This window comes from Condylura cristata, unplaced genomic scaffold (assembly GCF_000260355.1).
Source record: "Condylura cristata isolate star-nosed mole 26May11 unplaced genomic scaffold, ConCri1.0 scaffold00011, whole genome shotgun sequence".
Classification (NCBI taxonomy): domain Eukaryota; kingdom Metazoa; phylum Chordata; class Mammalia; order Eulipotyphla; family Talpidae; genus Condylura; species Condylura cristata.
Window position 1 is genome coordinate 27866588 of NW_004567112.1, and position 16624 is coordinate 27883211.

At 35.9% G+C, this 16624-nt stretch overlaps 1 protein-coding gene across 2 annotated transcripts in view; it reads right to left on the reverse strand.

The window, feature by feature from the left end:
* The window catches only part of BMPR1A (bone morphogenetic protein receptor, type IA), a 90563-nt gene continuing 73939 nt past the window's right edge, over positions 1–16624 (reverse strand). For both annotated transcript variants that reach the window (XM_012723911.1, XM_004680679.2), the window contains 8 exons: positions 15742–15838; positions 15486–15585; positions 10875–11019; positions 7629–7821; positions 6082–6379; positions 3602–3777; positions 2055–2185; positions 1–1972 (listed from right to left, as the gene is read on the reverse strand). In XM_012723911.1, the coding sequence (XP_012579365.1) occupies positions 1847–1972; positions 2055–2185; positions 3602–3777; positions 6082–6379; positions 7629–7821; positions 10875–11019; positions 15486–15585; positions 15742–15838 (1266 nt within the window). In that variant the 3' untranslated portion in view covers positions 1–1846. The remainder of the gene's footprint in view (positions 1973–2054; positions 2186–3601; positions 3778–6081; positions 6380–7628; positions 7822–10874; positions 11020–15485; positions 15586–15741; positions 15839–16624) is intronic.

Below are 16624 nucleotides of genomic sequence, written 5' to 3' on the forward strand. Positions count from 1 at the left end.
AGGGCTGCAGTGGCTGCAGACAGCCTCATAGTGCTGAGCTCCCTGTGCCACCAGGGAGGCCCTTGATGAACACTTAAAAGTCTGCTAGGTGAAAATTATACTTAGTCAAAACAGTTAAAGTTTCAAATTTGTAGAAAAAGTGAAATGATGTATATAAATATAAGTAAGTTTTACCCTTAAACAACAGTCACATTTTTGGTAATGAATGTATACACACTGACTCGTTCCCTTTAAGGTTTTTTGACTATGTGATCACATCTTCTTTTGTCGTATATAAATAAATCTGTCTCACTTGATGCACTCATGAATTATTTTTTATAAGACACTAATATTTAAAAGGCATTATAGAACTATAATAAGTTTAAGAAAATCAGAATTACTCCTTGGGATAACAAAGCATCAATAAAATAAGTGGCATTTTATTAAATTTGAATAAAAACTCTACAGTATAGATATAGATGCTGAACCTGTTTACCTGATTCTTGTCTCCATAAGTATGGAAATGATAAAATCCCAATCTCAAATGATTTAAACATATGAGACAGTGGTTGAGTCATTTATATCAGTTCTGAAATATAAATTTTTAATTAGAGGATCTTTTCATAAGCTGAGATGTTATCTTATATGAGTTTCTGCCTTAAGTAAAAAAAAAAAAAAATCCTAGAATTGATATGCTATTTTGAAAGCATTCATCCATATGTACTTCTACTTTATAACTTTTTTGGACAATCTTAATTTTTTTTCCTTAAGGATGGGGTGTGAGGTAAATGTGAGCAGATTTCTACAGTATGAATACATGTATATATAAAAAATATGGTTGTAAAGAGCAGGTGTTTTGCAAATAAAGCATATTACACACAAAATATAAATAACTTCCCTTTTAAAGTTTACTAAGAATAAAGAATACAGAACATGATTATAGGCACTTACATTTCTATCTATCAAATGTAGTGATGCACTTCAATAAGAAGTGTTTTCTTTAGAAGGTTCATGGCATTGGAAATTCCAACTTTGGAAAGGTTGCTTTTCATGACAAAACTAACAGTACAGCAACAAAAAAAAGATGGTGGCAGGAGGAAAATAGTCCAAATTATGGACACTTTCAACTTCTTTTGGCCTTTACATCAACATTTATGTTAAAAATAAAGTTGGTAGAGAAGCTAGCTTACTTGCAAGGTTAAGTGGCTTTTATGTAGTTAGTGAATCTTGCTCAGATAATGCATTTTTAAAGCGCAAAACCAAGAGCCACCAGCATCTTTCTGTGTAATCAGAAATTATTTTCTTCTAATTCAAATGGCAGCAGAGGAATTCTGGTATGCACACATGTGCACACACACAACCATCATCAAGGCATGATAAACTAAGCAGTATTCCAAACAGATGGTGATCCATGGGCAGTTTACAAAGGTAGAATACGAATAGATTAAACTTTTTCAGGTAGAAGGCAAAAGTGTATATTTCTCCATCTCTGCTGAATTCATTTATCTTCTTAAGGCTTTCACAGAAAGCACCATTTTATGAACAAATAATTCAGTACCCAGAGTTTGACTGGAGACTTATTAATCAGGAGTAAAGTCTTGATGCAGTTCATAAAAACCCAATAAAAAAAAGGCATCAAAAACCACATTTAAAATAAAGCAGTCCATATATAAAGAATGAAGTGTTTTGAAGTTCCCAGCTTGTATTCTACAGAGTACTGAAAGGTTTAGTATTTAGCAGCCTGTGAAGGTGTAGTGAGTAAAGAGTCTGAGAACCAAGTTAACACCCTTATTCTATTCTAACTCCACCCAGTGGTTGGGTGAAAATAGTTTTTTGCATCTAGAATTTCTCCACGATTGTTTGAGTTTCAAATCTTTACATCTTGGGATTCCACCATCTTGGCAAGCGTCTTCTTGATTCTCAAAGCGGTTAGTCTGGAGGCTGGGTTATGAGCCCAGCATTCTGACATCAGCTTCAAAACTGCTCGCAGACACTGCGAATTACAGAGAAAGCAGTGAGCAGGTAGTTTTGGCAACATTTCCAACCACTTCCTCAGGGGATTGACTTCCACTTACTTCATCACTGTTCCATCTATTAGACACAATTGGCCGCAAACGTTTGACACACACAACCTCACGCATATCTTCATATGATGGATCATTGGGCACCATGTTGTAATATGGCAACTGGTACTCTTCTACTATTCCTAAAGGGAGGGAGAAGACACGGTGGGCAAAACAATGTGGCTGGACAAAATATTTATTCAACTTCTCTTGCTAAATTATGACAGTAAAACAGATTCTTATATAATGAAGAAATATTTATAGAGTGGATAATTCACTTAAAAAAAAGATTTATTTATTTATTTATGCATATAGAACTGGGGTACAGGCCAGAGGTGCAGGGGCAATGAGAGGATTCACCAGGCACAGAGTGGGGAGCAGAAGAGGCAGATCGACAAAGTACACTACTGAGGGGAGCAGCCGGCGAGACAGGAGAGGTCTGCTGTGCCATATGGATCACCTCCAGGGTGGGGATTAAACTCGCACTGAAGCGGCTGCTGCTCACTTACAGCGCTGCGTACAAACCCACTGCGCCACCAGGGAGGGCCCAGATAATTCACTTTTAACAGTAAATCAGGGTCTCTATCAGGACTGTGGATATGCCAATATCACTTTAAAAAGGCAACATGAAATGTTAACTTACCCTAGTTTTATACATTATTTATGTAGATAATTTCCTACTAATGAGTTTTATTTTTTTTTTTTGTTTCTATCTTGTGCTAGATTAGAATTATAACATGATTTAAAAAAAGATTTATTTATGCATTGAAGAACTGGGGTGTAGTTGCAGATATGGTGGAGGGTGAGAGGATTCACCAGAGACAAAGTGAGAAGCAGAATAAGTGATCTACTGAAATACACTGCTGAGGGGAGTAACAGGGGAGACAGGATCCAACTCATGGTGCAGTGGCTGGTGATAGCTTGATAGCACCGAGGCTTTGCCATCAATGAGGCCCCAGAATGACAACATGATATTCAGAAGAGAGGCTTAAAACTGTTATCCTTCGAAGGGTTTGCCTGCAAGATTGGTTGACTATAAAGAGTTTCCTATATGGTTACAAAACTTTACCTAAACATTAAGGGCAGTTCACTATACACAGACCATTTGTCCAACATTATGGTTTATACTGAATACCTGCTTTCTGTCTAGGAACTTGCTAGGCAGAGGTTGTTCATGTTCATAGTCTCTAGTAAAATCTTTGGGAACTAAGTCTCTAATGAATTTTCCTGGATGACAACTTTTCACATGCTGCTTAAGTTCATTGCTGGAGGAATTAAGTGAATCCTGTGTGAAGCCACTGGGAGTGGACTTCTGGAAACTTGCACCTGATTTCCTCCAAATGTTTCTCTATGTACTTTTTCCTTTTGTTGATTCTGATTTGTATCCTTTCATTGTTAATAAATCTCAGCTGTGAGGACAACTATACACTGATTCCTTTGAAGAAATCATAGAACCTAGGAGTGGCCTTGGGGATCCCTGCCTTACGTGACATCAAATTATATCATTTTGAAAGAGAAGTATACAAACATAATAAGAAATACACTTCCTAAACTCCTACCTCCTGTGATACAACGACGAGCCATTTCCCAAATGATGAGGCCAAAGCTGTATATGTCAGCCATTATGTAGGGCTGGAAATGGTTTTTATTCAAGCTTTCATCTAGCACTTCTGGAGCCATGTAGCGTTTGGTACCCACCCTGGTATTCAAGGGTACATCAACTTCATTTGTATCGCTGAAACAAAAGACAATGTCTAGGTTAGGGCTAAGAACAAGAAACTATCTTTTATTTTTGTAAATCAGTTTCTTATCTCTCCACATTCTCTATCAGAAATCCTTGGGGTCAGATATATTTTGAAATTTGGTATATTTCATATTTTGGAAAAGTAATACACCCTTTAAATATGTTACATATAATAGCCTCAGCAGCATTTGGAGCAGCCCTGTGAATCACGCATTACTCAATACAAACTCATTACTATATAGTGAAAAATAAGTATGAATATTCACATAATTTAGATCAGGTTTGTTTTTTAGTATTTTATTTTTGGTTTTGCATAGAAGAACTGAGGCATAGGCCAGAGATGCGGTGGCAGGGGGTGTGCAAGAGGTTTCACCAGAGACAAAGAGGAGAACAGAACAGGTGGATTTACTGAAATACACTGCTGAGAGGAGCAGCAGATGAGACAAGAGAGGTCTGCTGAGCCACATGTAGGTTAGCTCCCTGGGTAGGGATTGAACTCAGGCTGTAGAGGAGATGGCACTGAGACTTAACCCTTAGGCCACCCAAGGTCAAGTTTTATCACTAAGTTTAATAAAGGACAATACTAAATTTAAGTTTGATCACTAAGTTTAGTTATGTGCCAGAGTAAATGAATATGAAAATTGAGAGGAATTACTTGCTTTTATCATTCTCATGTGATAAATTCACTTTTTGTGAATTAGGGCTACATTTCCATCTTTATAGATCCAAGTAATTTAGTTCTGTTATAAGTAATGTCTACAGAATCATACTAATAACAAGTTGTGCTTACTGATTTTTCTATTTTTATGCTAAATTCTAAAGTTACAAAATATGAACGAGCCATTGCTTTGGTTTCCAGTCTGGCAGGTTCTGAAAAGTACTACTAAGTTAGAGATTAATATAATTTATATTTTCTCATTAGCATCTGATATATATTTGAGGCAATCAATAATACTTGATTAAAATAACAACAAACAAGATTATAACACTGTTAACTACTAGAGAAGATTTTTAAATGTTTGTTTTATTATGGACAAGTACTTTTTTTTTTTTTTTAAAGATTTATTTATTTATGCATACAGAACTGAAGTACAGGCCAGAGGTGCAGGGGCAGTGAGGGGATTTACCAGAAATAGAATGGGGAGCAGAATAAGCAGATTGATGTACACTGCTGAGGGGAGCAGTGGGTGGGTCAGGAGAGGTCTGACTTGCCATGTAGTCGCCTCCGGAGCAGGAGGGAATCGAAATCAAGCGAAATTGGCTTAAGCTTGCAGTGCTGTGCTTTAACCCGCTGCTCCACCAGGGAAGGTCTGAACAAGTACTTTTATTTTTATATTTTTAAAAGATTTATTTATGCATATAAGCATAAGGGTGCAGGTCAGAGATGCAGGGAGTGAGAGGATTCACTAGAGACAGAGTAGGGAGCAGAATAGGGGGATCTACTTAAAAACACTACCGAGTAGCAGGCAAGACAAGAGAGGCTTGCCGAACCATGTGGGTTAGCTCCAAGGCCAGGGATCAAACTCATGCTCCAGTGGCTGCTGATAGCTTGGTAGAACTGAGACTTAACCCCTTGAGCCACCAGGGAGGCCCTGAAGAAGTACTTTTATTTGATGGCTTGAAATGAATTCTGAAATGTGGAAAAAGTTGCTGTGCTCTCGATATATGAAAATGATTTTTATAATTTTCCTAAAATTTTATTGATTCCAAATGTTTAAAAATACTGACAACATTAAGTTGTGGTGGAGAAATGGCATACTTGTACCCTGTTTATGGGAGTATAAATTGACTTACTCTTTCTGAAGGGACAACTTGCAATATGCCATAACTTAGTATTATATACTCTTTATTCCTTCTCCAGGACTCTATTATTAAGAAAAACTTGCACAAGTGTCCAAGCATATAATATACATGGGTAAAAAAACAATGTTCATTATTAAGCATTTTCTTAGTAACAGAGAGAAATACAAACAATTTTAATGCCCATCAGTTGGGTGATAGCTGGAAAAAAATTATAGTACATTGGTATTATGGAAAACTTTGTAACACTTAAAAAAATGAAATAGATCTTCATAAATTTAAATAAAGGATGTATAATATAAACAAAGAGGAAGTAAAAAATTACATTGGGTATGATATAATTATTAAAAAAAAGATAAAAACCACAACTATATATTTATATAGCCATGTAAAGCTACATACATTCACATGTTTGGAATTCCATTGTCCCAATACCAACAGGAAAACAACTTTTAGGTTAAAATAATTTCAAAGCAGTGGGCAAAGACCACTCACCTGTTGAATTTAACAGCAAGGCCAAGGTCAGCAATACAGCAACTTCCATTTTTCTTGATAAGGATGTTTTTGCTCTTTAGATCTCGATGAGCAATTGCAGGCTTTCCTTGGGTGCCATAAATTTCTGTGTGGAGATGGCACAGACCACAGGCAGCTGAATAAGCCAGCTTGAGCAGGGCTCTCGTGTCCAGCGTGGCACATTTCAGAAAATCATAGAGCGATCCATTTTCATGATAATCAGTAATCAAGTAGAGCTGTGTCCAGGAACCTGTACCTTTAATGTCTGCTGCTATAAAACCTGTTCAAATTTAAGAGATAAGTTATCAGAGGAGACTAGAAAGAATGAATGTTCATTAGGTATACTGAGAAAAACTTAGATATCATGTACAGGAAATAAAAACTTAATTTACCTCATAAAATCTCTTGAATGTGTCACAACAATTTTTATGTCTACATTTACAAATGTGACTTTACATTTCTGCAATAAGTTCAAAATAACTTTAATGATAGTCATGAAAAGATAGTATGACAAAAGGAAAAGATCACATATATCTGGAGGAATGTTAGCTACATGATTCTGAAAACATGAAGAGTTATAAGAAGGAATGGAGAAAAGGCTGTCAGTCTCAAACTGCAAAGTGAACACTTGAGATCTAATTTGCCTTTTCAATCTTGCTGCCAAGGAGTAGGTCCACAACACTGCTCTCCTTCTTTTATTTCCCTCAGAAGAAGGTGAGTACTGTGTTAAACAATATTCCCTCCTAATTCATGTCCACTTGTCACTTTAAAGGTGATCTTATTTGGAAAATAGGGCCTTGCAGATGTGATCACATCAGATGAGGTCACAAAACATTAGGGTGGCCTAACTCAATGAATGCTATCCTTTTAAGAAGAGTGAAATTGGGACATAGTGGAAAAGGTCATGTGATGACAGAGAGACAGGAGTGTTATTAACAAGCTACAAAATGCCAAAGATTGCTGGTAATCAAAAGAAACCAGGAAAAGGCAGGGGAATCTCCTCTCCTAGAACCTTCACAGAACTGGGTTCTGCTATTGTCTTGAGTTTAGACTTTTGGCCTCCGAGACTCTGAGAGAGTAAGTTTCTGGTTTTAAATGTGTGACAATTTATTACAATAGCTTACTGTACGTTCAGCCATGGTCAGCAATGAGCTATGCATTCTAAATTAAAAGACAAAGAAATAGTTCCTGAAAAGGAGTTAGAAAAGATAGGTGAGTTTATGCATTCTAGTGATGAGATCATACCTAAGCTATTTTGCTAGTATGTAAACCAGAAGTGGGGGATTTAAACTTATAGAAGGCAAAGTTACAGAGAGATAAGGTAAACCTAGAAAATTGCTTAAATGATCTATGAAAGAGTTATTTTCATTAGTATATTAACAAATACAATAAGCTAGCATTATGTCTAATTTGAAAAACTAGAAACCTGTGTTTTCTCTACTTGGTTTCAAAAAGCTCACGTGGCAGGCTTCGACTTGCATCTCACCAGCCTTAGCAATTGAATTGGCTGAAATCAAATGTGTACCTACCAAGTATATTTTCATGGCGCATGAGTACAGTTTGATAGATTTCTGTTTCTCGAAACCAGCTAGCTTCTTCAGTGGTAAAAAACACTTTGACTGCCACTTTCTCACCACGCCATTTGCCCATCCATACTTCTCCATATCGACCTTTACCAACCTGCCGAACCATCTGAATCTGTTTGGCAATCGTTCGCTGAACCTTCAAAGAAAAGGTGAAATGTACTGAATGCTCAATGAAAAGCACCTATCCATTCAGACCTAAAAAGTGGTTTGGGGCCCTCCCTGGTGGTGCAATGGGTTAGGACACAGCACTGGAACCTAGAACCAGCTGCTTCAGTGCGAGTTTGATTCCCAGCCCAGGAGCTGACCCACATGGTGCATGCAGACGTCTCCTGGCCAGCCTGCTGCTCCCCTCAGCAGTATACTTCATCAATCTGCCCATTCTGCTCCCCACTCTGTCTCTGGTGAAGCCTCCCACCACCCGTGCACTTCTGGCTTGAACCCCAGTTCTGTATGAATAAATAAATCTTAAAAAAAATTAAATAAATAAAAAATAAAAAGTGGTCTGATAGTTCATCTCATAAGGAAGGATGGTGTATACAACCAACCCCTTCCAGTGCTAAAATTCATAATGTATTAAAAAGAAACTAAACAATTTACACTCTAATTTGAAAGCACAAACTAATCAATGTGTCAGGCTGTTTGCAAAAATGGCCAAAATAACTCTCCTCCCAGCACAACTACCCTTGGATTACTATTTCCATAGAGAAACTGGGCTTGGCTACTTGACTTGCTTTGGGCAAGGACTGACTTGCTTGTTGTTTCAGGCCACTCAATTTTGGAATGATTATTTAGAAAAATCTAAATGACAGTTAAAAATCTTTAACTCAGGGCCCTCCCTGGTGGCGCAGCGGGTTAAAGCACAGCACTAAGAAGCAAAAGCCACTTCCGCATGAGGTCGATTCCCGCCTGCCCCAGAGGTGACCACATGGCGCGGCAGACCTCTCCTGACCCGCCTGCTGCTCCCCTCAGCAGTGTACTTCGTAGATCTGCCTGTTCTGCTCCCCACTCTGTCTCTGGTGAAGCCTCTCGCCACCCCTGAGCCTCTGGCCTGTACCCCAATTCTGTATGTACAAATAAATAAATCTTTAAAAAAAAAAAGTCTTTAACTCAATCTAAAACGCTTCATGATCTGGCCTCTCCTAACACTAGCCTCAACATTCACTATAATCACACACCCCACCGAAGCTCATTTTTATCTTAGAGTCTTTTTGTATGTACAGCTCCTTTGCAGTACTGTTTTTCTGTTATCACCTTCATAACACCTATACTTCTCAATTGTGATAATTTCCACAATTAAAATTTTGTGACTTAAATATGTATCAGTCTGAATTCTATTACCCCCACTCCAGACTGCAGATATTAATTTGGATGAATATAGTAAGTGCTTTTATTAATATTTGCTGAATTAAACTGCTATCTTGCATTTTCAGAGGTGTTAGTGGCCATTCTACATTAAAAAGAGCACCAGAGTCCAGGTTGAAAATGCACCCAAAATGGGCTAGATTTTGTGCATACCTACACTGACTTTCTGAATCCTAACCCTAACCCTTTAGCAATTTTTTTAAATTCACATATAATAAAACTCCCTATGTTTGCCAATAGTTTAGGGTTTTGAGAAATGTATAGTCATGTAGCCACTACCACTAAAATTAAGATACAGGGCCTCCCTCATGGCCTAGGAGTTAAATCTCAATACTACCACCACTATGGCCTGAGTTTGAACCATGGCCAGGGAGCTAACCCACATGGCACAGCAGACCTCTCCTGTATTTCAGTAGATCCACCTGTTCTGCTCCCCACTCTGTCCTGGTGAATCCTTTCACCTCCTACACCTTTGGCCTACACCCTACTTCTACACACTAAAAAAAAAGAAAAAGCTACAGAATAATTTTACCACCCCTAAAAGTTCCCTCTTGTCTCTCTGAAGTCAATATTCCGCCCCAGGGCACACAAGTTGTAGAAGTTCAATTTGTTTTGGTGTTTTCTAATTCAATGTGTATGTATTTTATTAAACTTATTCCAAAATGTTTAATGATTTGACATTGTTTTAAATAAAAGTGCCATAAATTTTAATTTCTGATTGTTGCTATTGTGCACAAATGCAATGGTTTTGTACAATGACTTTATATTCTGCAATCCCAATAAACTAACTTCCTGTTTGTTACAGCATTGTGTCGTTATCCTTGATATTTTCTACATAATCGTGTTGTTCATCTACAGAGACATTTTTTCCTTTTAGTTTTCAAAATCAATTATAGAACTATTAAATTAGATGTAATTTTTTTTTAAAGATTTATTTATTTATTCATATAGAACTGGGGTACAGGCCAGAGATGTGGAAGGTGAGAGGATTCACCAGGAACAGAGTGGGGAGCAGAACAGGCAGAGTGATGAAGTACACTGCTGAGGGGAGCAGCGGGCGGATCAGGAGAGGTCTGCCTCGCCATGTGGATCTCCTCCGGGGCAGACGGGAATTGAACTCATGCAGAAGTGGCTTAAGCTTCTTAGTGCAGTGCTTTAACCCGCTGCGCCACCAGGGAGGGCCCAAATTAGATGTAAATTTAAATCAGAGATCAAAGTATTTACTTTGACCAAATTTGGTAAGACAATGACAAATCTAAGTGAATAGTTAATGTCTATTTTAAGGGTCCTTTCAACCCCCAAATCTCAATTATTTCCATACTTATAGCCTTCTGAGAATTACTTATAACTTCCCTTAAATTTAACTTCCCTTAAATTTATTTTCATGAAATGAATCTTGGTTATAAATAATATTATATTAAGGTAAGTATCCTCTCTATGAAGATGGGGGGGATACTTTCCTTTGATTTCAGAGTCTGAAATACTTCTCCCAACTAGTTTAACCTTATAAATACAAGGAATCTCATATCTGACTCCTCTTCAAGTTGGCAGTTAAAAGCAAAATGTGTTAGCTAACTAGCACTTATATGCAGCACTTTGACCACCTTTTCCTTCCTAAATTGCTTATAAATTGATTTTAATGGTCTATTCTATTTTTGTTTCACTTTTTTTATTTCACCTTGTATTAATACAGCTATCTTTCTAAATAAGATGGAAAATTGTGCCTAGTAATGCTTCCTAATCTGAAATAATTATGCTGTCTCATATCATATGAGGACATGTTCTGTATCAACAAACCATTCCTGTTTATATGACATTTTATCTTACCAATAAAGGTAATCCAGATCCACTACCAGAACTTTGTGACTGGTCAATAAGGTCTTTTAATGATTCTCCAACTGGAATAAACGCTTCATCTTGTTCCAAATCACGGTTATAACGACGTCTGCTTGAGATGCTCTTGCAATAATGTCTTTTAAAAAGGCAGAAAATAACCTACATTAAAATTCTAAGACTATGAAATACGGAGGTAAGAAAAATTTTCTAAAAATTAAAAAAAAAAAAAAAAAAAAAGCTTGGGGTTGCTGATAACCATGATCCTTTCCTCAGACAGGATCATATCCAAGTTAGTTTTGTCTAGGATAACATATCCTCTTAAAATATACCCACAAATGGAGTTCATGAGGTAGAATTCTCTGTATTATTGTTAAAATGGAAAGGTGTCCCTGAACACCTTGAACAACAAATATTTCCATTTAAGAATATGGAAAAGAGTTTTTAAAATTCATTTTGATATTTCTGAAGACTCTTCTTTTTAAAATTTTAAATTATGAAATATTTCAAGTACACAGAGAGAGAGAGATTAACAGGTATCCCTATATAGACTACCTATATTTTTAAACATTAACATAATATTTATTTTAGACATATTTTAAATAAACATTAGAAATATTTGAGCTCTAGCCTTTTCTTTGATAATTCCTAAGAAACAAGCACCGTCACGAAAGTGGTCATATCCTTCCTATCTCTGTACTTAAGACTTTTAGCATGAATATACAGATATATTCATAAGCAATATCATTTCTCTGGATCCAAATTTACATAAGTGCTATATGCTGTGTCAATCTTTTTATGCCTTACTTATTTATCCATGTTAAAAAAATAGTTAATTTTTACTGATATAAAGTGTTACATAATTCTGTGACTCAGTCTTTACAAAATTCCTAAGAAGTAAATACAATCGTTTCCACTTTATGAACGAGGAACCCAAAAATTCATCATCTGTCCCCATGTCAGACAGCTAGATGGTCAAGCGGTGAAGCTGTGCTCTGCACCCAAAAGGCTACATCTGGAACTCATGATCTTAGTCACTGCTACTCTGTGGAGGAAATGAATTTTTGGTGTTCCTGTTACCAATTTGCCACAACTTATCCTTATAGCCACATTTTAGTTATTTACAAAAGTTTGTTAATGTAATGGTGTCTCAATAAAAAAAATTGTATTTGTCTCCTATAAATACATTAAATTTATACTTTCAATTTTATTGGTTATCATCGAATTGCTTTCCAAAATGAATTAATTTATACTTCCACCAAAAGAATATAATTGCAACATTCATTTCTCCACACACCAGCCCAAATTTGGAAGTGTTATATTTTTAGATTTTGGCAAACCTTATAGCTATGTAATAGTGACTTGTTTTCATTTGCTTTCCTCTCATTACTAGCGAGGTTTAAAATTCTTATTCCAAGTTCAATTTCTTTTCTGTGAACTGCCTGATACTTTTTGCACAATATTCATATTGGAGGTTTCATCCTTTTTTCTTATTAATTGGTAGTTTTTCATCTAATTTGGATACTAAACCTTTGGTAGCTATGTATTACAACAGTATTCTCTCAGTGTATCACTATCATGTTGCTACATTTATGGTTTTTTATGTCAGTTTTCATTTGTCATGTTGTCAAATTAAATTCAATAATCTTTCCCTATATTTAGCAATATGCTTTTATGCCTTGTTTCAGAACCCTTCCCAACCCTACTGTCATAAACACATTTTTTGGGTTTTAAAATTTTGATCCTCTCATTTATTCTTTCAATCCATGATGAACTTATAAGATGGAAATTAGGGAATCAAATTAGATTGCTTTCCTTTTGGACAGCTCCATATACTTAAATATTTACATGGATGTTTCATTTAAATGGTTTAAAATTCAAAAAGCAGAGAGGGTGGACAGTGAAAATGTTCCTCTCACCCTTCTTCCAAGTCATTAAGTTCATTTTCTTAGAAAGAGCCTGGAACTAGAACTATTTCCAGGCCTTGGGGTAATCTTTTGGAGAGCATTTATTTATATTCAAACAAAAATATGTATGGTGACATTCATCTTCACTTTTTAAAAACCTCCTTCCATAAATGGCAGTAGATGATACATAATGTTCTGCATCTTCCTGAGCAACACATCTGAGGGATCATTCCACAGCAGTCATAAAGAGCCTTCTTTCTTTAACGGCTAAGAAACAGGCCACTTTATGGCCGAGAACTATACTCCCTACTAGTAACATTTAGATTGCTTCTAGTTTTATTTCATACAAAGCTGAAATGTTTGATCACTTTTTCTGGCATAGCTTTAGTATGAACTGCTGAAAGTTAAAAATGAATTTGGTATTTTGATGGAATGCTCCACTGACTTCCTTTTCTCTACCATTAGATGAGAGTGCTCATTTTCTACATATTCTCATCCACACCCTTGTGTGGGTTACTTTTAGAATTTCATTTATACTTTTATGAAGCACTATGTTACTGTTTTAAAAAGTTACATAATCATGGTATCTCATAAGCTCTTTAAGGGTCAACAAAATCACTTGTAAAAGGGAAACTCCATGTTAGAATTTCTGTGTGATCCAGAATAAAGGGAGGTGATAGAGAGGAAGTTTTAAAGAAGATACTGACTTTTGAGGGTTGTATTGCATATAAATCAGACTCAAGAAGAATACAAAAATTACAGATTTTTCCAAACTTGAAGAGACTACAGTCATCAGGAAAAAAATTAAAACAAGATATTAAGATATGTAAGAGACTAAATATGTGCAGATACAGCCCTCTTCACTTTAATGTTATATTTTTATCATTTGCTCTGGACAGCAATTATACCTTATAAAATTCAGCTAACTTTGTAAATATGCCAAATGCTAATCTCATTTTTGTTCTTTCCAGAGAATACACTTTTAGCCTCTGCTAGGGAGATGACAGGAAAGTCACATGATTATTTAGAAAAGAAGTAAGGATATCTCAACATCCATGGAATCTGGTGTTAAGAAATCATCTGATTTCCTGGTATGCATGTGCCTTCCATAATGCAGTACAGCTAAGAGGGTGACCAAAATAATGTGGCAGAGTAGTGTGACTTCCATTTCTATATCAAGAACATCACTGTAGTCTCTGCCTACATCGCCTATATTACTTAATCTGAGTATTGCAATAAGGAAATTCTAACAAGAGTTCTGCAGAGAGACTCACATAAAGGGAACTAAGGTTCGCTGCCAACCTACAAGACTTGGAAGTGAGGACAGGTGAACCTGCCAGTTAAAATCGAGGCTTCTGTCTTTGTTGACAACTGACTAGAAACTCATGAAAGATCCTGAGTCACCCATGATCTTTCTCAAATTTCCTGAGTTTTGGGGTAATTATCTAAGTTGGCTACTCTATGGCTTTCTCAAATTTTAGCTACAATCTAGGTTTTTAGGTCTGTAAAGTCACTTACTACTATTCACATGGTTCATATATTTCTAATTTTCTTGCTGTCATCTATTTTCCTTGTCCTAATTGGACAAAGAAGTTAAAAGATATTGTTTTAGTGAGGGAAGCAAAATTAAGTGAGTTTGCTTAATTTGCCTCTTTATTTAAAAGATCTGTTAACCAAACATTTTAGAGACATATCTATCTCTTTTGAGGCAAATCATGTGGACTTTTTGCCCATTTTCTCAATGAGTTATAAGAGTTTTTTTCCCATCATAGAAGCTTCTTATTCAAGCGCTTCATAATTCAAGAAATTAGCTCTTTGTGTGTAATATGAGTTAACTGTACTCCTTCAGTGTCTTCTGACCTCTTAGGGTGGTTGCTGCCAGAGTCAAGTTCCATATTTATATAGTAAGAGTTCATGCAACTAGCTTTTTCTTTTTAAAGTTTTTTGCTTGTTGGTTTCTAAGTTTCACACTCAGAAAGGTGCCCCATATGTCTAGATTATTTTTAAAAATTCTTCATGGCCTGCTCTAGTAGTTTAGCCATATCATATATATCATTTCATTTCATTTATTATATGTATAAATAGTTCTAATCTCGCTAAAACTTATTTCAGTGTAGGGAATTTCATTTTTTCTATATAGCTACCTTGTTCCTATATCCTTTTCTTGGAAAATCCATTTTCTCCAATTATCTAACATGTTACTTGTATCATATACCAAATTTCTTTATATAATGGGCCCATTTATAGGTGGTACACTCTGTCTTACTGAGCGGTCTATCCAAATGCCAGTAAGATAGTTTTATTGTTGAGATTTAAGTCCTGTCTCCTTTATTTCTCTTCTTTGCTAGTTGTCTTCTGAAATTATGATTAAATGTGAATAATCCTGAAGTTCCAAGTAACTGAAGAATGATAATACAGTTGGTATCCTGCAATAAGTTCTAAGTGTTCAGATATAAAGTTCAATGTTCCACAAGTTAAAAAATCATAAGCACTAGTGAACACAGGTACATATAGTTGTGTCTAGTTAGCTGACTGGTAGAAGATCCTCTTTTCCTTTAAGAAAACTATAATTTAGTTACGTAAAAGAAAAATAAGAGAATATGAGTTAATGATTTCTAAATTACATTCAATAGCAATGGTTTCTGTCACTGGCTTTAAGAACAACTATTTGTAGCTAACATAATATTTATCTTCTTACTTGTAACAAAAGCAGCTGGAGAAGATGATCATGGCAATTATGCAGACAGCCATAGAAATGAGCACAACCAGCCACCTAATGCTGCCATCAAAAAATGGACCTGACAATGGAAGTAAACAATGAAATAAACATATTAATATTTTACTAAAAGAAAAAAACAATTTGTAGCACTGAATTCTAGAGAGCTTGTTTATTGTTAAAACCAGAGAATATATTTTACAAAGAATCATGATGGCACTTTTCTTGGCTAACTTACCTATAACAACAGGGGGCAGTGTAGGTTGTAAATACTGGTTACATAAATTGGTCCGACAACATTCTATTGTCCGGCGTAGCTGAGCTTTGGGTGAATCCTAGTGGAAGGGCAGTGATAAGGTTAGAGTGGTTTGATATAAGTTGATAATAAATTTTTAAGGTAAAATACAATTTGTAAATCAGTGAGTCAAAAGAATATACAAACTATAATTACAGATTAATTTTTATAAGTATTTCTTACCAAAACATTAGCATATCTTAATATATTACGAACTATTCATTTGTTTTAAGTTAAACAGTTAATTACTCAAACCATGAGCTCTTTTCCTAAAAAAAAAATTTTATTACAATGATAAACAGTAGGGTAAGGTAAGGTGACCTTACAATAGTTCAAAGACTTAGATGGATGAGATATAAAAGCAGACTAAAGTGGGTTAACCTATTCAAAAAAAAAAAAAAAAAGAATGGATAGAAAAGATAGTAGAGTAGGTAGAAGATACTATAAATTCCCCAGTTAGGAACTAACTATGTTTAAATTGATTAACCCAAAATGGAAGCAAGTTGAAAGCATTTTTGGCCAGGAAAAGGGCAAGAAAGAGAAACAGTATTTCCAGCCCCCAACCCCCAAGACTTATGCATACAGAACTGGGGTATAGGCCAGAGGTGCAGGGGTGGTGAGAGGATTTACCAGAGACAGAGTGGGGAGCAGAATAGGCAGACTGCTGAGGGGAGCAGCAGGTAAGCCCAGAGAAGTTCGCCATGCCACACAGATCACCTCTGGGGCTGTGGCTCTATGGCATTGAAGCAGCTGTGGCTAGTGCTGTGTCCTAATCTGCTGTACCACCAGGGAGGGCCAAAATAAACACTATTTTTTTTTTTTAAAA